Source organism: Oryctolagus cuniculus, chromosome 1 (genome assembly GCF_051225735.1).
Source record: "Oryctolagus cuniculus isolate XC-2025 breed Fujian yellow rabbit chromosome 1, ASM5122573v1, whole genome shotgun sequence".
NCBI lineage: Eukaryota > Metazoa > Chordata > Mammalia > Lagomorpha > Leporidae > Oryctolagus > Oryctolagus cuniculus.
Window position 1 is genome coordinate 48224614 of NC_142867.1, and position 23527 is coordinate 48248140.

Sequence of the window (23527 nt, forward strand, 5' to 3'; positions counted from 1 at the left end):
CTCTCGACTCCTCCGCGGCTTCCGGCGCGTTTCCCGCGCGACAGAGTCATGGACCGCAATCCCTCGCCGCCGCCGCCGAGTGAGGACAACGGGGAGGATGCGGTGGCTGGGGGAGACTGCATAGGGAGCACGGTCTACAGTAAGCACTGGCTCTTCGGCGTCCTCAGCGGGCTTATCCAGGTGTGGAAGCAGCCCTCGGGCCCCGCGGCCTGCCTCTGGCGGCTCCTCCTGCCGCACCCGCCGCCATCCCCGCGACCACGCCTCCCCTGGCGCGCGCGGAAGGCTTGTCCCCAGCCCCGGGCGCCTCTCAGTTCCCAGGGCAGTGTAGCTTCTGGGATGCTGGGATGCTTGCAGTTAATCATATTTTACGTTCGTGAATTCTCTGAAAACGGACTACCATGTAGATAGCTCGCTCTGTCGTTTCTGAAGCCCAGGTCCTGGTTTATGTCCCCGTATTTTGGGGACTTTTGTTGTTCTACGATCGAAGGTGGCTCCGGACTCGTGCAGATGCAGCTTGCTCCACCTACTAGCTGGGTGACTTGGGCAGGTCTGGGAACTCAGGTTTCTGTCTCAGTTTCGCTAAGGTGATCGTAGCTCTGAGCGTGTTATTATATCTACAGGTAGAATAAACAAGATAATAGTGGTCGCAGAGGGGGTGATGGGGTTGGACTTCAGTGTCCCATCAACACTAAACTACTCGCCCTTCTCCTGACCTGTTGAGCCTTTCCTAACTGTACTCCTTTGCCTTGCGGTTGGTCACAAGGCAGACAGGCAGACGTGTCTCTCTCTCCAAGATTTAACCGAAATATCACATCTGTGCAGAAGTGTTTCCAGCGCGTCTCAGGAACAGGTCATTGGCCGATTATTTTTGCCACCACGACTCTTCTTCCCAGTTTATTTGAGTCACTTTGCCTTTTCTCTCTCTCTCTCTCTCTCTCTCTTTTTTTTTTTTTTTTTTTTTTTGACAGGCAGAGTGGACAGTGAGAGAGAGAGAGACAGAGAGAAAGGTCTTCCTTTGCCATTGGTTCACCCTCCAATGGCCGCCGCGTCTTTTCCTGGTCTCCCATGCGGGTGCAGGCCCAAGCACTTGGGCCATCCTCCACTGCACTCCCTGGCCACAGCAGAGAGCTGGCCTGGAAGAGGGGCAACCGGGACAGAATCCGGCGCCCCGACCGGGACTAGAACCTGGTGTGCCAGCGCTGCAAGGCGGAGGGTTAGCCTAGTAAGCCACGGCGCCAGCCGCCTTTTCTCTTTCAGTTGGCAGCCTGCTTACCCCCCAAGAGATCCTAAACCGCTGGAAAGCAAGGAATTGTACTTGATTCATCTTTGTGTTTCTACCCTGGTGCTTAGCAACAGTATACATGGCGTGAATGTTGAATGATTCACCCAAGGCACTCATGTTTTAAAACAAGACTTTTGTAAGAGAAGGTGTTTTGGGGACAGTGTCTTTGTGACTTTGTGACTAGATGATTATGTGATAATGTGTCTTGGGAGTACCATTGACAACTTCTGTTCATCCCTTTTCTTTGTTTCTGAAGATCGTTAGCCCAGAAAACGCCAAGTCCGGCTCAGAGGATGAGGAGCCGCAGGTGGAGCTTGATGAAGAAGTGGAGAATGAAATCTGCAGAGTTTGGGATATGTCGATGGATGAGGTACGAGATTGGGAAAGAAAACAGACTTAAGATGAGGAGGCAGAAATGATTTTTTTTGTTTACTTAACAAAGTTACACCTGGAAAAGGTGTGGCACCTGGCTCCTGGCTATGGATCAGTGCAGTGCGCCGGCCGTAGCGGCCATTTGCGGGATGAACCAATGGAAGGAAGACCTTTCTTTCTGTCTCTCTCTCACTCACTGTCAACTCTGCCTGTCAAAAAAAAAAAAAAAAAAAAAAAAGTTACAGGGAGGGAGGGGGAGAGAGAGAGAGAGAGAGAGAGATAGGTAGGTAGGTAGGTCTTCCATCTGCTGGTTCACTCCCCAGATGGAGTTAGACAGTGAGAGAGAGAGACAGAAAGATCTTCCTTCTGTTGGTTCACCCCAAAATGGCTGCTACAGCTGGAACTACGCCGATCCGAAGCCAGGAGCCAGGTGCTTCTTCCTGGTCTCCCATGTGGGTGCAGGGGCCCAAGCACTTGGGCCATCCTCCACTGCCCTCCTGGGCCACAGCAGAGAGCTGGACTGGAAGAGGAGCAACTGGAACAGAATCCGACGCCCATATTGGATGCCGGCGCCACAGGCAGAGGATTAACCCAGTGAGCCACGGCGCCGGCCCTGTTTATTTATTATTAAAATATTTATTTTTGGTTTTTTGAAAGGCAGAATTGCAGAGAGAGATAGAACTTCCATCTGCTGGTTTACTCCCCAAGTAGCTGCAATGGCCAGGGCTAGGCCAAGCCAGAGCCAGGAGCTTCTTCCAGGTCTTACTTGTGGGTACAGGGACCCAAGGACTTGGGCCATCCTCAGCTGCTGTCCCAAGTGCACTAGTAGGGAGGTAGATCAGAAGTGGAGCAGCCAGGACTCTAACTCTCACTCATATGGGATGCTGGTGTAGCTTTATCTGCTATGCCACAGCACTGGCCCCACAATACCAATATTTAAATCTTGTTATTATTGTTGTTGCTATTATGTACATGTGATTCTTTCTTATCCCTTTTAATATAATCATGGTGTATCAGTGGTCTTCTCACTCCTAGCCTGCTTTCAAATAAAAGGTCAGAGTTCTCTTGAGGTAGATAAGTATCAGAACTTTTCTGGGCTTTAGCATTTATGAGAGCTAAAAATTTAAGCTCAGATCCACTTCCCTCAAAAGCAAAAGTTTAGCATTTGTACTCCTGGCACCTAACTCTCTAAGTTATATAGCATCTATACTCTGATTACAAAGAGTGATGGACTGAACCTTTTTGTGTTTTTTCAAAAAAGATTTTATTTATATGAAAGGCAGAGTAACAGCGAAAGAGATCTTCCATTTGTTGGTTCACTCTACAGATGGCCTCACTGGCTGGGACTGGCCAAGGCAGAAGCCAAGAGCCCCAGTAAATGGGCCATACTCTCGCTCTCCCAGGCACTTTAGTTGGGAGCTGGATTGGCTGCTGGGCCAGGACTCAGACCAGCACTCTGATACGGTATGCAGGCGTTTCAAGCAGCAACTTAATCCTCTGCACCACAGTGCTTTCCCCAGCCCCCGAAAGTTTTTTATGGCCCTTCATGATGTTTTTCTCTTGCCCTTCTATCACTACAGTTTAGTTTTCATGTTCTAATGTTTTATATACATGGGATTATAGTCTGTCACTCAGAATTATTTTGATATTCATCCATGATGAATGGATATATCATGGATATATCCTGAGTGGTATTTCATTATGGACACATACTACAGTGTATTCATCTGTTCACCTGTTGATGAATATCTAATTGTTTATAGCTTATTACAGATAAAGCCTTTGTGAACATCTGTGTAGAAGTTTGTATGGACGTAGCCTTTCTTTCTCTAAGATAAATACCTAGTGGTGTGGCTGGATCCTGCAGTAGGTGTGAGGTGCAATTCCAGCTTCAGTTTTTCCTCCTCTCACCAACACTGAGGAGGGTCAGTCTTTAATTTTAGCCATTCTAATAACTGCAGTGATAACTTGTGATTATAATTTAATTTCCCTAATTACTGATAATGTTGAACATGTTTTCATGTGCTCATTTATAATCTGTCTCTTTTTTCCTTGTCTTATTCCTGATTGGAGGGGGAAAGTTTTTAGTGTGATGTTAGCTGTGAGTTTTTTGAAGATACTCTTGATTAAAAACTGAAGAAGTTCCCTTTCTGTCCCTAGTTTACTGAGAGTCTTATCAGGAATGGGTTTGAAATTTTGTCAGACTTTTCCCGAGTCTAATGAAATAATCATGTGGGTTTACTTTTTAGGTAATATAATAAACTGTGTTGATCGTTTCTCAAGTGCTAAATCTTATTTAGAAATCTTGCATCTGTGTTCATGAAAGATATTCATTTTGTTGCCTTTGGTTTTCAGATGAAGGTAATGCTGTCCCACGGAATGTGTTGGAAAGTTTTCCCTTTGATTTTCAGGAAAGATTTGTGTGGAATTCATGTTACCTCGTCCTTAAATATTTAGTGGAATTCACCTGCAAAGCTCTCTGGGCTTAGAGTTTTCTGTGTGTGAGGATTTGTTTAGTTTTATTGCTTTTTATGTTTGTATGTTTTTTTAAAGATTTTATTTAATTGAAAGGCAGAGTTACATAGAGAGGGAGAGAAAGAGAGAGAGCTTCCATCCATTGGTTCACTCCCCAAATGGCCACAATGGACGGGGCTGGACCAAACTGAAGCCAGGAGCTTCATCTGTGTTTTTCAAATGGGCTATCCTCTCCTGCTTTCCCAGGTGCATTAGCAGGGAGCTGGATCAGAAGTGGAGCAGTCAGGACTTGAACTCGTTACATTACCCAATACATCACAATGTTGGCCCCATTACTTTGTTTCCTCTCATGAAACCTTAATGTTGGGGCTGGTGCTGTGGCCCTTTTGTTTATTAGTGTAATGGGGCAGATAATAATGACTTTCATGGGGTTGTTTTGAGAATTAAATGAGATAGTATGCAAACCATTTCAGTGTGTCTGGCATTTAATATTTGTTCATTAAATGTTAATTGCCATAATTATTGCTGACATTATTATTATTATTATCGGTATTGTTAGATCACACATATGTTACTCCTGGAGTCATAAACTGAAACATAATTCTGTGTCTGTTTTTTATGGTACACATCCCCTACAGCTAACTGATGTAGTTTGTGTGTCTTACATTCCTAGGCGAGGTTTGACCCACTTGGGGCCACATGTTTACTTTAGGTTCATTCATCTGTGCAGTATGCCTGTTTAGGTACTGCAGTTGGGCAAATGCTAATGGATGAAGATGTGAGTCTGTCACAGTTGCGGTGTGATCAGATGTATTTGCCGTGGAAGTTTGGAAAACAAGTGATTTTGGGCATGGCCCAATAGCAGTTCCTGTTAGCTCTTAGAAGACAGGAATTAAGAGTTTTACTCTTTTCTCGTATCCTCAGCTTCTAGCATAATACCTGACAATCAGCAGATGTGTCTGAATACTTTAATAAGGATCCCTGGTGAGTATAAAATCCATTCAGGTAAACATATTCAGGACAGAATAAGAGGAGGACAACCCTCTGGAGTACATTAGTTGTTTTAGATTAGTTATGGAGCCTTCCCGTTGTCTTGGGACCAGATGCCAGAAAAGACTCTCCTGCACTACTTTTATCTGTTGACATAACTCCTAACCTTTGTTGTTTTTCCCCTCTTGTGTCTGAAGGAGGTATGTGAGCATATGCATGTGGAGTTAACAATTTTTTAATGGGGTTTAAAGAGAAATATTGAGCATCCAAGTTAATGGTCATTTTTGTTTTCAGGATGTGGCTTTATTTCTCCAAGAATTTAAAGCTCCTGACATATTCATGGGAGTACTGGCCAAATCCAAGTGCCCTCGGTTAAGAGTAAGTATGTACATTTCTAAAGCTTTGCTCTTTGGAGCAATAATACCAGATAGTGCTAGAATGGTGTTTCTTTCTCACTTTGATTGTTTTCCTGGCTGTAATCAACATATCAACATATCAATGTTTATTGAACATTGCCAGGTGCTAGGTAATGTGCTATTTGAAATTATTAGAGCCACAGAATTATAGATTTGGACTGGATGAGGGAAACTAATACTTTTCATTTAACAGAAACCAGATAGGTGAAAGCAGAGTTATGCTGCTGATCTGTAGTAGAGCAGGATCAGTGCGTGAAACATCCTGTTTTTCATTTAATTTCTCTGTTTTATTCAAAAACTCAGCTGTTACTCAGGACTTCCACAATCTGAACCTAAACTATCTTTTCCAGCATAAAATCTACCTTCTAGATGGTCCTCCTGGTTTAGCCAGGCCTGTCTCTTCCCTCTCGTCAGATTACTGTGACTGCCGTCTCGGGCCTCCCTTGAGTGGCCTCCATCCCCTCTCAGTACCACGTCTGTTTCTCAGGGTGTACTTTTTCTCCACATCATCCCGCAGAAGTGCGCGCTCAGTGATCACTGCTGATAGTTAGCTGCATGAACAGTGGATGAAGACTGAATTGAGATCTCTGTACTCTATGCTTTGTTGCCATTTCATTTGCCATATGCTGTGAACATCATGGAAGATTAGTAAAGATCTCTTGAATAGTTGTAATTATGAATAACTGCTTTTTTTCTGAATATTTAGTTTTTACTACTCCTATGAGATGCTGTATACAGATGAAAGAACCAAATCTGAGGTTAAAATCAGTGTCCAGGAATACCCAACTAGTAAAGAAATGGAACTGGGGATTGAACTAGGGCCATAATTCAGTATAACCACTATACTATATTGCCTCTTCCCTGGAGATTATAGAGAATTCTGTAGTATGTTTTAAAGATTTTTTTTATTTATTTGAAAGAGTAACAGAGAAAGAGGTCTTCTATCCGCTGTTTCACTCTCCAAGTGGCTACAGTGTCTGGAGCTGAGCCATTCTGAAACCAGGAGCCAGGAGCTTCTAGGTTTCCCACGTGGGTGCAGGGTCTTAAGGACATGGGCCATCCTCCACTGCCTTCCCAGGCACGTTAGGGAGATGGACTGGAAGTAGAGCAGCCAGAACTTGAACCAGTGCCTATATGGGATGCCGGCGCTGCTGGCTGGGGCTTTTACCCACTGCGCCATACCACTGGTCCCAGTACTATGTTTTAATAAAGCTAAGTTTTTGTTTAGTAGAATGTTCCACTTGTATTGGGGCCAGATGAACCCTTTTTCATCTGTTGATAGTAACATAAAGATTTGATAGTTCTATGACTTTTCTGCTGGGTTTTTCTTAGATGTATTGACCCACAGTTCTCCCTAAGAGCACTTAGTGTGGTACCTGGCCATAGTGAGTGCTAATGAACAACGACTGCTATTACTGAGATGGAGTCTTTTAAACTTTTTTCTATTACAGTGCATTATGCTGTTTCAGTGTGTTGTCTGCTCTCTTTAAGAACCTTCATGGTTCCAGATAATCTCCCAGGCTAAGTCCGACCTCTTCACCATGGCATTGCAAGTGCTTAGTACGGATCCTGTGCATCTGCTATATTTATCGCCTAATTTTTTCCCACTTTGTGCCACTGCAGGGTACTTTTTTTGTTAGCTATATGTGTGCCAACTGTATAGATCATCCCTTCCTGCCTTCTCTGGTCCTTTCCCATTATATGGACATCTTCTTGCTTGAGTATCTAAGTTCTACCCATCATTTAAGGCTCATTTTCTCCATAAGATTTCTAATTCCAGGGCCAGCGCTGTGGTGTAGTAGGCTAAGCCTCTGCCTGTGGCTCCTTGCTTCAGATCAGCGCAGCTTTGGCTGTTGTGGCCATTTGGGGAGTGAACCAGTGGATAGAAGACCTTTCTCTCTGTCTCTCCTCTCTCTGTAACTCCACCTCTCAAAATAAATAAATCAATCTTTAAAAAAAAATTTCTAATCCCATAACTCCTCTCTTTGATCTTTCTTTTTCTTGTGTCTTTCATTCTTTCTCAGATACTGTAAGCCTGTCAGCATTGGGGTACAGGCAGTGTATTTCTATAACCTGCCTTACTTCCCCACCCTAAACTTGGTTCAGTGAAAGGTTTTGTTCAGGTTGTTATTTTTATATATTTGACTTTTACTTCAGAACCATTATGACCTGTGAAATTTGATTTGGCAGGAAATCTGTGTTGGAATTTTGGGCAATATGGCCTGTTTCCAGGAGATATGTGTGTCCATCAGCAATGATAAAAATCTTGGGTAAGTCTTGCTACGTGATAATTATTTTTTAATAGATTAATATTTTATACCTAAGAAAATCCCAGTACACAGGAAAGATAGGGAAATGTGCAATGTGATGCTTCTTTGTCCTAACAAATGCTCTCCAGGGTCTTGGTTCTGTGTTGATGGTTGGTAGCTGTGGGCTTCCATGCTATGTGTGGGCATGATTAGCATGTCAGCCTGTTTTCTTCTTCACTGGCAGAGGGACCAGAGTGTCCTCTGTGGTAAGCCTAATAGAGGAAGAGCCACTGTCTTAAAACCTGGAGATGAAGGCAGCTCACCAGAATCCCAAGCAGTTTAGACACAGAGACTCTTAGGTCTCTGAGAACTGGCGTCTAGAGCAACTAGAGTCATTGAATAGTGTCACCCTGAGAGCTACTTTGATCAGGGGTAGTACTTGCCAACAGACTAGACAATATAGATCACCTCTGCTTGGAAGCTAGTTCTCTTCTACATGCAGGGAAGTTTTGAACAGAGAGTTTTTTAGTGTCAGAAACCCTAATGGTTGCTTTAGGTACAGGGATGGGGATCCCTTTTCTGCCAAGGGCCATTTGGATATTTATAGCATCATTTACAGGCAATACAAAATGATCAACTTAAAACTTACCCTGCAATAGATTTGTTGAATTTCGAGTCCTGCCTGTGGTTGCATTCGCAGGGCCACACCAAATGGTTTGTGGACCTTATACAGCCAGACACTCCCCACCCTTATAGGTCTGAGAGTACCCTGAGATTACTTGCTACATTCTGTGAATATGCTCATTTTCTAGGCAGAGTGTTCATCATGGCTGTTAATCAGAATCTTAAAGAAATCTGTGCCCCAAATGGTTTAAGAAAACTATTTTAGGGGTCAGAGTTGTGGCATCGCAAGTTAAGCCTCTGCCTGTGATGTGGGCATCCCATATGGGCACTCGTTCAAGACTTAGCTACTTCATTGTCAATCCAGCTCCCTGCTAATGCTCCTGGTAAAGCAATGGAAGATGGCCCAAGTGCTTGGGCCCCTGCATCCATGTGGGAGACCCAAAAGCTCCAGGCTCTTGGCTTTGGCCTGGACCAGCCCTGGTCGTTGTAGCCATTTGGGGAATGAACCAGCAGTTGGAAAAATCTCTCTCTGTCTTTTAGTCTCTGTCTCTCCTCCTCTTTCTGTAACTCTGCCTTTGAAATAAATTTTTTCAAAGGTCTCAAAAAAAGAAAGAAAGAAAAGTGTTTTAGGTAATTGTCAGTTCTTGGACCATGAAGGTTTATCACAGAATTCAAGTACCTGGGTCTCTAAAAAGAGGTATTTACCTGTTCCAGATGTAGAGGAACTTTAAGATCCTAGTTCAAGATGTTTATTTATTTATTTATTTTATAAAAGATTTATTTATTTTACTTGAAAGTCAGCCGGTGCCGCGGCTCACTAGGCTAATCCTCCGCCTGCGGTGCTGGCACACCGGGTTCTAGTCCCAGTCGGGGCGCCAGATTCTATCCTGGTTGCTCCTCTTCCAGGCCAGCTCTCTGCTATGGCCCGGGAGTGCAGTGGAGGATGACCCAAATCCTTGGGCCCTGCATCCGCATGGGAGACCAGGAGAAGCACCTGGCTCCTGGCTTCGGATCAGCGCGGTGTGCCAGCCGCAGCGTGCAGCTGGAGCAGCCATTGGGGGGTGAACCAATGGCAAAGGAAGACCTTTCTCTCTGTCTCTCTCTCTCACTATCCACTCTGCCTGTCAAGAAAAAAAAAAAAAAAAAGAGTTACACAGAGAGAGGAGAGGCAGAGAGAGAGAGAGGTCTTCGATCTGATGGTTTCCCAATTGGCCGCAGTGGCTGGAACTGTGCCAATCTGAAGCCAGGAGCCAGGAGCCAGGAGCTTCCTCCAGGTCTCCCACGCGAGTGCAGAGCCCAAGGACTTGGGCCATCTTCTACTGCTATCCCAGGCCACAGCAGAGAGCTGGATGGGAAGTGGAGCAACCAGGCCTTGAACCGGCGCCCATATAGAATGCTGGCGCTACAGTCCAGGGCGTTAACCGCTGTGCCACAGCGCCAGCCCCAAGATGTTTAATCCTTAGTAATTTACAATCATTTATGGAATAAATATTCAGGATTATATTTTGTCCCTAATATTCTCTACCAAAAGCCTCATAAATGTTAAGTTCATTGAAATGCTCATCTTAAAATTAATTTGGAACAATTTATATGGTGAATAGGGTGTAAATTTGTTCATTTTTGAACAGCTGGGCATTCTCTAGTCAGACTGAAAGATGTGCATAAGCTATGACCCATCCCTGTTACATAGATACATATATGGGGAGGGCAACCTCACGTGCTCAGCAGCATACTCAGACAAGGTTATAGGTGCATTCCTTGAGATGGCCCCAAACTGGAGTCAGCCCAGATGTCCGTCAGCAGTAGGCTAAAGAAATAATGTTATGTTCACATGAGGAGCCTGTGCAGCAATGAATGAAAGAACAGCTACAGGAACACCTGGATGGAGCTTACATGTGTGGTTTTATACAGAGAAATAAGACTCATAAGAATACACCAACATATGTCTAAACATCACACTGGACCCAATCAGTAGTACAATTATGTGTCAGCAAACACAAAGATGGAAAGATAGGCTGGCGCCGCGGCTCACTTGGCTAATCCTCTACCTGCAGCGCCACATCCTGGGTTCTAGTCCCGGTCAGGGTGCTGGATTCTGTCCCGGTTGCTCCTCTTCCAGTCCAGCTCTCTGCTGTGGCCCGGGAAGGCAGTGGAGGATGGCCCAAGTGCTTGGGCCCTGCACCTGCATGGGAGATGAGGAGGAAGCACCTGGCTCCTGGCTTCGGATGGCGCAGTTCGCTGGCCGCAGTGCACCTGCCGCAGCGGCCATTTGGGGGGTGAACCAACAGAAAAAGAAGACCTTTCTCTCTGTCTCTCTCTCTCTAACTCTGCCTGTCAAAAAAAAAAAAAAAAAAAAAATAATAACCAAAGGCATTTTTAGGAGAAAAATGCAGTATGTAATTTATTTCATATAAACTTTAAAAGCAAAACCAAAACTATATAAAATGTAAAAGTATGTGTCGCTCCCCCTCTTCGTGGAGGAACGACACAGGACCCTGCGCTGTTCTTTCGTCTGCTCGGCCCTCCCCGGGTTTGCTGCTGGTTCTTCCCGGGTTGGCTACTATCCCTTCCACCTCCGTGGAAGGGCAGTTCCCCCTGGCCACATTCCCCACTTCCGCAGGGGAGCGGCACACCGCCGGCCGGCTCTCTGGGGGCTGCACAGGTGTTCCCTTAGATGTTCCCCTTAGATGTTCCTCGTGCATGCCGTCTCTCTCCTCCTTTATAGTCCTCCTCCGCCAATCCTAACTCGGCTGCCCACACGCCGAGTACGCTGCTCTCCAATCAGGAGCAAGTCCTACAGTTAATTGGTTGAACTGGAGGCAGCTGTGCGGAAGCTGTTTACTTCTCTCCCAGCGCCATATTGTGGGAGAGCAGATGCATAGAATAAGTCTTAATTCCAGTAACTCAGTCCAGTCCGGGCTGCTCCCCACAGTATGGAGCAAAACAAAGAAATGATTGCTAGATAAGTCAGGATGGCATTCATTTCTAGGTGGGAAAGAGAATGGTAACTTGGAGTGGACACATTGGGGCTATGCAGATGCAACACTGTTGCATTGTTCTGTTTGGTAGAAATGTGAATGCTTTCTAATTGTTGATTAACTATAGATTTGTATTTTACAGGCTTTTCTACATGTATACAGTATTTCACAAAAATATTTAAACAAAAACTCTGATGTTTGAAATCAGGAAAGTAGGGTTTAAGGCTTAACTCTGTTGTTTTTGTAGGGAGGTGTTACTACACTGTTTATATGATTCAGACCCTCCTACTCTGCTGGAAACAAGCAGGTATGCTTTTCTGTTTTTATGAATTCTCTACCCCATAAAAACCCATGGGGAATCTAGGAAAATAAATCTTCATTCTCAAATGTCCTTTACTTGTTTTTTTGAAAAGATACTAAACTCACATTTATCATATAGGTTGTTGCTTACTTGCCTTTCCCAGACAGAAGTGGCCAGTGTCTGGGTTGAAAGGATCCGGGAACATCCAGCTATTTATGATAGCATTTGCTTCATCATGTCAAGTTCAACAAATGGTATGTACATGTAATCTAGAAGAAAATATTCTAGATTATGTTTGGAAGCTATATAACTTTCTAGAAGTCACTTTTTAAAAAGAAGGTCAGGGGCTGATGTGGTGTAATGGGTGAAGCTTCTGCCTGCAATGCCAGCATCTCTTATTGGTGCCAGTTCAATTATGTGTGCCTCTACCACCTACATGGGAGACCTAAATGAAGCTTTGGTCTCCTGGCTTTGGCCTCGCCCAGTCCTGGCCACTGTAGCTATCTAGGGAGTTAATCAGCAGATGGAAGATCTCCGTCTATCCTGCTGTTCTTCCCTCCCTCCCCTCCCCTCCCCTCCCCTCCCCTCCCCTCCCCTCCCCTCCCCTCCCCTCCCCTCCCCTCCCTTCCTTCCTTCCTTCCTTCCTTCCTTCCTTCCTTCCTTCCTTTTGAAAGAGTTACACAGAGAAGAGAGGCAGAGAGAGACACAGAGAGGTCTTCCATCCCCTGGTTCACACCCCAGTTGGCCACAACTGCCGGAGCTGCGCTGATCAGGAGCCAGGAGCTTCCTCTGGGTCTCCCACATGGGTGCAGGGGCCCAAGCACTTGGGCCATCTTCTAATGCTTTCCCAGACCATAATGGAGAGCTGGATTGGAAGTGGAGCAGCTGGGACTTGAACCGGCACCCATATGGGATGCCGGTGCTTCAGGCTAGGGCATTAACCTGCTGTGCCACAGCACCGGCCCCTCCTGCTGTTTCTATAACTCTGATTTTCAAATAAATATTTTTTTAAAGATTTATTTATTTATTTACTTGAAAGACAGTTACAGAGAGGCAGAGTGAGAGAGTGAAATCTTCTATCCACTGGTTCATCCCCCCCAAGTAGCTGCAACAGCTGGTGCTGAGCTGATTCGAATCCAGGAGCCAGGAGCTTCTTCTGGATCCCTCATGTGGATTCAGGGGCCCAAGGACTTGGGCCATCTTCTACTGCCCTCCCAGGCCACAGCGGAGAGCTGGATCGGGAGAGGAGCAACGGGGACTCGAACTGGTGCTCATATGGGATGCTAGTACTACAGACGGCAGCTTTACATGCTACACCACAGTGCCAGCCCCCTCAATCTTTTTTTTTTTTTTTTTCCAAAAAAAAAAAAAAAAAGGGCAGATGTGTGGCACAGCAGTTAAGATACCACTTGGGACACCCACTTCCCATATTAGAGTACTTGGTCAAGTCTCCATTCGGCTTCAGATCCAGTTTCCTGACAAGTGATGGTTCAAGTACTTGGATCCCAGACACCCATGTGGAAGACCTGGATGGAGTTCCATGCCCCTGGCTTTGTCCTGGCCCAGCTGCTCATCCTGGGCATTTGGGGAGTGAATCAGTAGATGGAAGATCCGTTTCTATGTTCCTGCACCCCATGTTTCCCTCTGCCTTTCCAAAAAAATGAATAAATAAATAAATAAAACTTAAAAAAGGCTAAGTGAAAGAGAAAGGTTTTGTTTCATTTTTTAAGATATACTTGTTCATTTGAAAGTAAGAGAGAAGTAGACAGAGATCTTCCATCCTCTGGTTAACTCCCCAACTGGCTGTGATGGCCAGGGCTGAGCCAGACTGAAGCCAGGAGCCAGGAGCTTCATCAGATCTCCCACCTGGTGTGGCAGAGGCCCAAGCACTTGGGCCATATTCTACTGTTTTTCCCAGGCCATTGGCAGGGAGATGAATCGGAAATAGAACAGCTGTTACACAAACCGGTGCCCAGATGGAATGCTGGCTTCAGGCGGCAGCCTAACCCACTATGCCACTATTCTGGCCACAAGAGAAAGTATTTTGATTCAGTATATAAAATTTTATCTGAAACTCCCAGGATGCTAATAAATCCCTCACTTTAAAATAAGGGAAGATAAGCAAATTTAAACATAAGAGATAAACATAATCACCTATGGAGTAAGACTGCTTTGGCAAGATTTGGCTTTCCTGCAATAGTTTTAGGAATTTTACTTAAGCTTATTGCTTTAGGCATTTTGTTTCTTATTTTGGTATCTGCTTTGTTCTCTGCAGTTGACTTGCTGGTGAAGGTGGGAGAGGTTGTGGACAAGCTCTTTGATTTAGATGAGAAACTAATGTTGGAATGGATTAGAAATGCACCTGCTCAGCCTGTGGACCAAGCCCAGGAGAATTCTGAAGAGCAGCCAGCATTTAGGATTGTGTCCTGTGTACTTGAAGCTGCCAAACAGATACGGTAGGTGAGCTCTTTGGTGCAGAATGTTTGGGGAAAATTCAGTTGCTAGAGCTATCCTTAGATATAAAAATTCTTAGTAGCCTTTCAACAGAATAAAGCATACAGCCTACGTTTGTTAGATTTGATTCACTGCTAGCTAATATTTGTGGTATTTACTCTTGGCAATTATAATGCTTACAGAGTACCTGTTCTAATATCATTTAGCTAAAGGTGATTATTCAGCATTAATTGTGGTTACTGTCTTAACAGCATCGTAATTTTATGAAATTTAAATTTAAAAGAGAGGCTTTTTTTGTGCTTTATTTTGAATTGAACATTTAGCAAATTTGTCAGTTAATTTTGGATTTCATTTGTTTTCTTACTCCTTTTGTGTATATGCCAGGCTTGAATGAGTGATTGATTTTGGGATTTTGAAGTCTTACCAAGGGAGATTAATAGGTTTTACAGGTTATTGAAACAGTTTATTGTTATCCACTAAAAATTTAATTTTTGTATTGTTCTTAGTGGTCAGTAGTGCCTTCTTAGTATAAGACATAGTAAAACCTACTAATTCCATGTCCTTTATCAGTGAGGATTTATACTCATCATATTTCTGTCAAACCTGTTTCTTCAGTATTCTTAGTAAACGATACATTGTCCCCTTCAGATGACGTGGAGGAGACCGGGAAGCCATTATTCACTCTTCCTTCCCTCCCTCTTTCCCATGGTCAGTCAGCCTGCAGGCATTGTGGATTCCATTCATGCCAACCAGGCCACTGTTGTCTCTTACCTGGACAACTGCTTTATTTTCTTCCCTGAGCTCCCTGCATCTAGACTTGTCCCTTAAAGTCTAAACTTCAGAGCCATCTTTGCAGAACACACAGACTTTTCAGTTACCTTCCTTAGGATAGGGTCTGGAGTTTTAAAAGCACATGGCTCGTAAGGCCCTGCACAATGCCTTTCTGTCCTTGCTCTTGAGCTTCGTGCTACAACCACGTGAAGTCAAGCTCTCTTGCCTCCAAGCCTCTGTCTGCATAGTGTGTCTCTTCTGCCTCAGAACTTTCTTTGTATCTTCAGCTACTACCCTGACCCTCCAAACTAAAGTAAGCCTACTTGCCCTGTGATCTTCTAGCACCTGGGACTTGTAGTGTTACATTGTTACCATTTTATTATAATTGCCCCATTAGATATCTTCTTTGCTTTTAGATTAAAAATTTTATGAAGATAGGGATAATGTCTTATACAACTCTGTTTTCCTGGCCCCTAACATAGTACCTGAAAATAATAAGTACTTAAATATTTTCTGAACTAACTTTTTAATTATTCACTATCTTTTCACTTGTTTGGTTCAAGAACTAAGATTTTGCATTTCTGAGAATCCAAATTATTAATAAGAATTACATAGTTTTTGAATTCTCATCTAGGCAGCTAGGATAATCCTGTGAAGTTTTAAAAGCATCATTTAAAAAAATTTATTTATTTGAAAGGCAGAGTTACAGAGAGGCATAGGCAGAGAGAGAGAGTGAGAGAGAGAGAGAGGTCTTCCTTTTGCTGGTTCACTCCCCAAATGACTGCAACAGCCGGAACTAGGTCTATCTGAAGCCAGGAGCCTGGAGCTTCTTCCAGGTATCCTATGTAGGTGCAGGGTGCCAAGGACACATTAGCAGGGAGCTGGATTGGAAGTGGAGCAGCCAAGACTTGAACCAGCGCCCATATGGGGTGCTGGCATGGCAGACAGTGGCTTTACCCATCACGCCACAGCACCAGCCCTGAGAGCATCATTTTTGTCAGTGCTTGGAGCACTGGGCTTTACATTTGTACTATAAAAGTCTCATTTGTTCTTTGTTCTGATTATTGAAGTAAACCAGAATGATGATGTGTTTACTAAATTTCTGAATTGTTACTTGTGTGAGACACGGCTAAAAAGAATTTTGACTTGTCTTGTGTTTGTTGATATAATATTGTGTGATATGTTTGCTATTTGTTTACTGCTGTTTCCCTTATTAGAATATAAACTCTGATGAGCACAGAGACCTTGCTGTATTTCCTGTTTTATCTCAGCACCCACAGCAGTGGCTTGCAGAGTAAAAATATTTGTTGAATGAATGAGTGATTGCAATTCCCTATAAAGTTATTGATTCAGTGCTTTTGCTTTTTGTGTTTAGTTCTGAAAATCCAGAATGGCTTGATGTTTACATGCATATTTTACAATTGCTTACCACGGTAGACGATGGAATTCAAGCAATTGGTAAGGTGTTTAATTGAGGCACAGTATAGTAATTCGTTTAATTGTTTGCTGTTTTTAAATTGCTACTTTGTTTATCATCTTTTTTAAGTACAGTGTCCTGATACTAGAAAAGACACTTGGAATTTGCTTTTTGACCTGGTCTGCCATGAATTCTGCCAGTCCGATGATCCACCCATCATACTACAAGAGCAGAAAACAGTGCTAGCCTCTGCTTTTTCAGTGTTGTCTTCCATCTATGCTTCACAGGCTGAACAGGAGGATGTCAGGGTAGGAAAAGGTAAGTACTGTTTTGTTCACTAAATTTAACTGTAATCTGTCAGATGTTAAAAGCCAGTCTTGTGTTTATTCTTCACTTGGTTTCTTTCTCCCATTTAAAAAAAATGTTTTTATTGAGGCAGGCGTTGTGCTGTAGTGGCATGGTGCAGTAGTAATGCCAGCATCCAATGGAAGCTCTGATTCAAGTCCCAGCTGCTCCACTTCTATTCAGCTCACCTTGGGAAAGCAGTGGAAGGTGGCTCAGGTGCTTGTGCTCCTACTGTGCGTGTGGGAGACCTGGATGGAGTCCTAGGCTAATGGCTTTTGAGGAGTAAACCACTTGATGGAAGGTTGATCTCTGTCCATCTCCCCCCCACCTCTATAATTCTGCCTTTCAAATAAATAAGTTTTAAAACATTGGTTTTATTCCAATTACAAAAATATTACGTACAAACAGAAAATTTTGTAATATTTATAAAAGGCGAAAAACTGTGTGTAATGTTACTATCTAGAGATACTACACATTCACATGCATAATATACATATATATATTTTTTAAAGATTTTATTTATTTACTTGAGAGGTAGAGTTACAGACAGTGAGAGGGAGAGACAGAGAGAAAGGTCTTCCTTCTGTTGGTTTACTCCCTAGATGGCCGCAACGACTGGAGCTGTGCCGATCCAAAGCCAGGAGCCAGGTGCTTCCCAGTCTTCCATGCAGGTGCAGGGGCCCAAGAACTTGGGCCATCTTCTACTGCTATCTCAGGCCACAGCAGAGAGCTGGATTGGAACAGGCGCCCATTTGGGATGCTGGCCCCACAGGTAGAGGATTAACCTACTGCGCCACGGAGCCAGCCCCACATAATATATTTTTATGTCCTGCCTTTCAGCCAACTTTTATCATTTAGAAATATAAAATGAGTATTTTTCAACACATTCTTCCACAGGATGATTTTTTAAAAAAATAGTTGTTTGGGGCTGGTGATGCGGCTCACTAGGCTAATCCTCCGCCTGTGGCGCTGGCACCCTGGGTTCTAGTTCTAGGTCTGGGGTGCCAGTTCTGTCCTGGTTGCTCCTCTTCCAGCTCTCTGCTGTGGCCCAGGAAGGCAGTGGAGGATGGCCCAGGTCCTTGGGCCCTGCACCCGCATGGGAGACCAGGAGGAAGCACCTGGCTCCTGGCTTCAGATCAGCGCAGCGTGCTGGCCATAGCGGCCATTTAGGGGGTGAACCAATGGAAGGAAGACCTTTCTCTCTCTCTCTCTCACTAACTGCTTGTCAAAAAAAAAAAAAAAAAAGTGAATGAAGGAGTGAAAAACCCAACTTAACGGCTGATTCCATGTCTCTTGATTTGTTTATCCACAGAGCTTCCTCTAATTGAAAGCCTGATTCGGGTCTTGCAAAATATGGAACATTGTCAGAAGAAACCAGAGAACTCAACAGCGTCTAATACAGAAGAAACTAAAAAGATTGACTTAACCCAAGACGACTTCCATTTGAAAATCTTAAAGGATATTTCATGTGAATTTCTTTCTAGTATTTTTCAGACATTAACAAAGGTAGGAAAGAAATTTTGGTGATTTTTTTTTTTTTAGCAAAAGAATATATAGATTGCTCAGTGCTCAAAGTTTATACGTGTTTTTTTTTTTTTTATGTAAAAGTTGTATAACCCTGTTGCTTAAATATGAGAAAATAAAAATCTTCTATTATAGGTTTGTAATCTTAAAACAGCAGCTTAGGGGCTGGTGCTGTGGTATAGTAGGTTAAGCCTCTGCCTGTGGTTCTGGCATTCCATATGGGTGCTGGTTTGTGTCCCAGTTGCTCTTCTTCTAATCCAGCTCTCTGCTAAAGACCTAGGAGAGCAGTGGAAGACAGCCTAAGTGCTTGGGCCCCTGAACCCAGATGGGAGACCCAGAGGAAGCCATTGGCTCCTGGCTTTGGACTGACCCCTGCGCTGGCTGTTGGTGGTCATGTGGGGAGTAAACCAGCAGATGGAAGGCCTCTGTCTCTCTCTCTTTCTGTAACTCTGCCTCTCAAATAAATAAATAAATCTTTAGGGGGGAAAAAAAAAACAACTTACATGGTTTGACAAATTTATATATAGATTTTTCACATGCTTTTTTATCTTATTAATTTATTTGAGAGTTACAGATAGAGTATAACTATAAAGAATATATTCATACTCACTGAATTTTTCCCAGAAGATGACTTCTTTTTGAAAATTATTTGTTTATTTGAAAAGCAAAGAGAGGCAGAGAGAGACATCGTCCATCTTCCTATTCACTCCCCAGATGCCTACAATGGCTGGGCCAGGTCAAAGGCAGAAGCCTGGGACTCAGTATGGTCTCCCACAGAGGAGGCAAGAACCCAAATACTTGAGACTCATTGTCTGCTGCCACTCAGATTTTTCACATTGGCAATAGGCTAAAATTGGAAAAGGATGTGGGGCTGGAACCTAGTACTCATAGGAATGCGAGCACCTTAGCTGCCATGTCAAATCAAATGTCTTACTCGAGAATATTGCTTTGAATAAGTTTCTGTTATGGTGAATTTTTTTTTAAGATTTATTTATTTATTTGAAAGACTTAGTTGGTGGATGGGCAGGGTTGGGGAGAGACAAGAGACATTTGCTAGTTTACTCCCCAAATAGCCCCAATGGCTGGAGGTGGACTGATCCAAAGCCAGGAGCCAGGAACTTCATCTAGATCTCCCATGTGGGTTCAGGGCCCAAGCACTTGGGCCATCTTCCACTGCTTTCCCAGGAGCACTAGCAGGGAGCTGGATTGGAAGTGGAGCAGCCAGGAACTGAACCCATGACCCATATGTGACACTGGGTCAAAGCAGTGTCTGCTTTGCCCCTTGTTTTGTTTTTAGTGAATTATCCTGCTTTCCTTTTCTGTAGTTGTATTTTCCAGATTTAAGTTTGTTACTTTAGAAAAGGGTTTTAGAAAATAAATGAGTTTCAAGCAAAGCGGCACAGTGAATTAAGCTGCTGATTAGGATAACTGCATCCCATCCTGGAGTCCTGATTGCAGTCCCAGCTACTCTGCTTTGATCCTGCTTTCTGCTTAAATACCTGCAAAGGCAGTGGATGAGAGCCCACGTTCTTTAGTCCCTGCCACCAAATAGAGTTCCTGAATTCTGGAACTTTTTTAGAAATTTTTAAATAAAGATTTATTTATTTATTTATTTGAAAGAGTTACACAGAGAGAAGGAGAGGCAGAGAGAGAGGTCTTCTATCCGCCAATTGGCTGCAATGACTGGAGCTGCGCCGATCTGAAGCCAGGAGCCAGGAGCTTCTTCCAGGTCTCCCACGTGGGTGCGGAAGTCCAAGGACTTGGGCCATCTTCTGCTTTCCCATGCCATAGCGGAGAGCTGGATTGGAAGTGGAGCAGCCAGGGCCTGATCCAGTGTCCATATGAGATGCTGGCACTGCAGGCAGCAGCTTTACCTGCTACACTACAGTGCCGGCCCCAAATCCTGGAACTTTTGCCTGGTCCAACCTCATTTGTTGTGGGCACTTGGGGAGTGAACTAGCAGGTGAAAGATGATCTCTCTCACCCTTTTCCTCCCTCTCATCTCGCCTTTTGAATAAATTAATTAGTAATTTAACAAAATGCTAGATAACTAGGTCTGGCATTCATTATATGCAAGTAAGTATGAAGATTACTGAGGCATCATGGCTATATTTTCCAAAGTGCTATTGGCATGTTGGTTCTACTTGACCCCTATTATTGGGTACTACAATTTTTATATCGAGTACAATTCAACAGATGATAAATTGTATCTTATTTTGATTTTTATTAGAACATATTTCCAAATTTTTTATATTTCTTGTTTTATAGATTTGTTCATTTTGATTGTTTGTACTTCTTGGGTAATAATTTTTTTTTATTCATTGCAAGTATTCCTTGTTTACCAATGTTTTTGTTTTTTAGAGGGAAGGACACTGAGGTGCCTTAGTTTTTAAGTGGCAGGAATTTAGAGAGAAGATGGGTGATGGAACACTGGAGATAAGATCATGAAAATCTTATTATGCTATATTTAGGGAATTTGGTCCTAATATTGAGGAAACTGAGGAGATACTAAAGATTTTTTTAAGCCTCAAGTAATATCAATTTAGAAAGATTACACCCAAAACAATAGAGAAAAAGGATTAGAAAGAGTTGAGGCTAGAGGCAAAGAGACCAGTGATGGACTCTTTTGGTTGATAATTCAGAATAATCTGAAACATGATGAGAGCCTAGGTGACTGAAGTGTGAATGGTGAAGAGGGGTGGGATGGATGAGAGGTTAAGTAGAACAGAACTGAACACTGCAGTGGGGATAGTCAGCAGTGGGAGGTAAGCAAAATCTTGGCTGTGCTCTGGGGTTCTGGCTGCTGCAGCAGGTGGGTGGGGGTGCCACCTTTCACTAAAATAAGGACTGCAGTGGAATAGAGCAGGTTTGGGATATGCAAGCCTCCTTTGATGATGGTTTATTCGGTTGGGACATTTGAAATACCCATAGGATTTGTGGAGAATTATACACTGACTTGAATTTATTCACCAGAGAAGAGCTTTATTTAGAAATCTTTCCCTTTTGACCTTAAATCTTTTGTTGGTTTGTGTGTTTGTTTTAGGAGACTGTGGCTCAGGGACTAAAGGAGGGCCAGTTAAGCAAACAGAAATGTTCCTGTGTATTTCAAAACCTTCTTCCTTTGTATGGCCCTGTGGTGAGTATGGGTAAACACATAGGTGGCTGAACTGCACAGGAGTATTAAAATGTCTTCAAGTAAGCACCTCATCTTTTTGAGGCCGTTGTCAAGAAAGTTAAGAAAGATAGTATGTACAATTACTATTATTTATTGGGTTTGTGAGAAAGATTACCACTAGATAAATCTGCTGTCCTGGTAACAGTTCTAATTTTAAGAGGAAGGACTCAACAGTGAATTTATTGTATCCCTTTGTATTATGATGTACACAGCATACACATAAAGGTAATTTAAAAGTTCATGAAAAATGAAATTAAAAGATAAGCTTTGGTGCAAAAAAAGTTTTGAGGGGCTGGCATGGTTATATAGTGGATTAAGCCACTGTCTGTGATGCCAGCATCCCATATGGATGCCGGGTTGAGTCCTGGCTACTCCACTTCCTATCCAGCTGTCTGCTGGTGCACCTGGGAGAGCAGTGGAGCATGACCCAAGTGCTGGCCCCTGCACTTACGTGGGAAACCAAGAGAAGCTCCTGATTCCTGGCTTCAGCTTGGCCCAGCCCTGGCTGTTGTAGCCATTTGGGGGCGTGAACCAGCAGATGGAAGATCTATGTCTCTCTCCCTCTCTGTAACTCTGCCTTTCAGATAAATAAATAGATAAAATTTTTTTTGAAAGATTTACTTATTTATTTGAAAAGCAGAATTGCAGAGAGACAGAGGAGTTTTGAGTTGCTTGTATAATTTTTTCATAGTAGTTGCTTATCTTCCATGAATTTTTGGACGATCCCTCATATGCCAAAATTTATTTATCTTATAATTCTATTTTTCATGAACTTTTTGAAATACCCTTGTATTTAACAAAAACAGTATTCCTATACAGGAATAGTCAATAGTTTTTGATGGTTCTTCAACTATGGTTCTTCACATTTGCTACCATTGGAGGTAGTTGAAACTAAGGACTGTTTTAGGAAAATGAAATATAGAGGGCGGGGCATGAGGGAGCATCTCAGCATGAGGTGGTAGTAGAACTCTGGGAATGGACCCTGGAGTGGAAGCAGTGGAGGAGAAGTGCTCAGGAGGAAGACAGAATGCCTGGATGCTGATTCAGGGCACTGTTCAGGAAGTTCTGTTATTGTCATGAGGGGATCTGTTAGCATTGCTTTTCCATTGGAATATTTAGGTAGAGCAGTTTTGGTAGTCAATGCCTTAAATGGCATTGTTTTCTACTATGTTAATTTGGCTCTTTCATTTGACTCATAGGTGGAAGACTTTATCAAAATCCTTCATGAAGTTGATAAGGTCCTTGCTGATTACCTGGAGGAAAACTTCCCAAGTTTGAAGGTTCAGACTTAAAAACGGAATTGGATTTTTTCTAAGAAATAAACTTTATTTTCCTCACAGTGGAAATTGACATAAGGAAATATTAGATAAAACCCATCTTAGTGCACAATTTCTTGGTATTGCACTTAGGCCTTTCTTCCACCTGCATCATCTCACTTTTATTTGGTATTGAGAGTTTTACCACTGTGACTTTCCTTCCGGTTTTTATATTGTGTGTTATTTATCACCTTTAGTTGAAGAAAGTAAAAATGCAAGCTAATTACTGAGGTTCTTTTTTGAAAATGTGAGAGTTTGGTGAGGATTTTCTTCATAACTTTTAATTTAATTTCTTTGTGAGAATTTTATATTTGCTTCCACAAATGCATTCAACTATAGTAACAGAAAGCCCTGCTTTAGTAGCTTAATTGTATATCTTTTGGTTATAAGAAGTCCAGAAGAAGGTGGTTGAGACCCACATAGTGGCTCAGGAACCTTGACAGTTTTCATCTTTCCACATGGTCTGTGACATAGACCTTTGTGTTGTGTTGATTGTCTCATGGTCAAGGGGCTGCGTCATCTCTAAGCCTCCCTCCATGTTTGGGAAAGGACAAAGAAGCCAAGGAGATTTCTCCTGCAGATCTTTACCTTTTTTCTTTTTTCTTTTCTTTCTTTTTCTTTTTTTTTTAATTTATTATTTGTAAGGCAGACTTACAGAGAGAGAGAAGGAAAGACAGAGAGATCTTCCATATGCTGGTTCACTCCTCAAATGGCTGCAATGGTCGGGGCTTGGTCAGGCCAAAGCCAGGAGCCAGTAAGTACATCTGGGTCTCCCATGTAGATGCAGGGACCCCAGGACTTGGGGGGCCACCACTGCTTTCCCAAGCACATTAGCAGG

General features: G+C 43.1%; 1 protein-coding gene across 4 annotated transcripts; it reads left to right on the forward strand.

Annotated features, from left to right (window-relative positions):
* SAAL1 (serum amyloid A like 1) lies at positions 1-22912 on the forward strand. Of its 4 annotated transcripts, none has more exons than XM_017350903.4 (12): positions 1-180; positions 1539-1652; positions 5414-5497; positions 7726-7805; positions 11634-11693; positions 11826-11941; positions 13963-14143; positions 16288-16370; positions 16459-16647; positions 17987-18180; positions 21242-21334; positions 22573-22912. In XM_017350903.4, the coding sequence occupies exons 1-12, from the start codon at positions 49-51 to the stop codon at positions 22663-22665; spliced, it is 1419 nt and encodes a 472-aa protein (XP_017206392.1). In that variant the 5' UTR covers positions 1-48; the 3' UTR covers positions 22666-22912. The 4 variants fall into 4 exon arrangements, 2 of the variants coding, with proteins under 2 accessions (XP_017206392.1, XP_017206393.1); XM_017350904.4 differs by having other exon boundaries at positions 15-139; XR_016230695.1 differs by having other exon boundaries at positions 44-180; positions 16464-16647.
* The last annotated feature ends 615 nt before the right edge of the window (positions 22913-23527 follow it).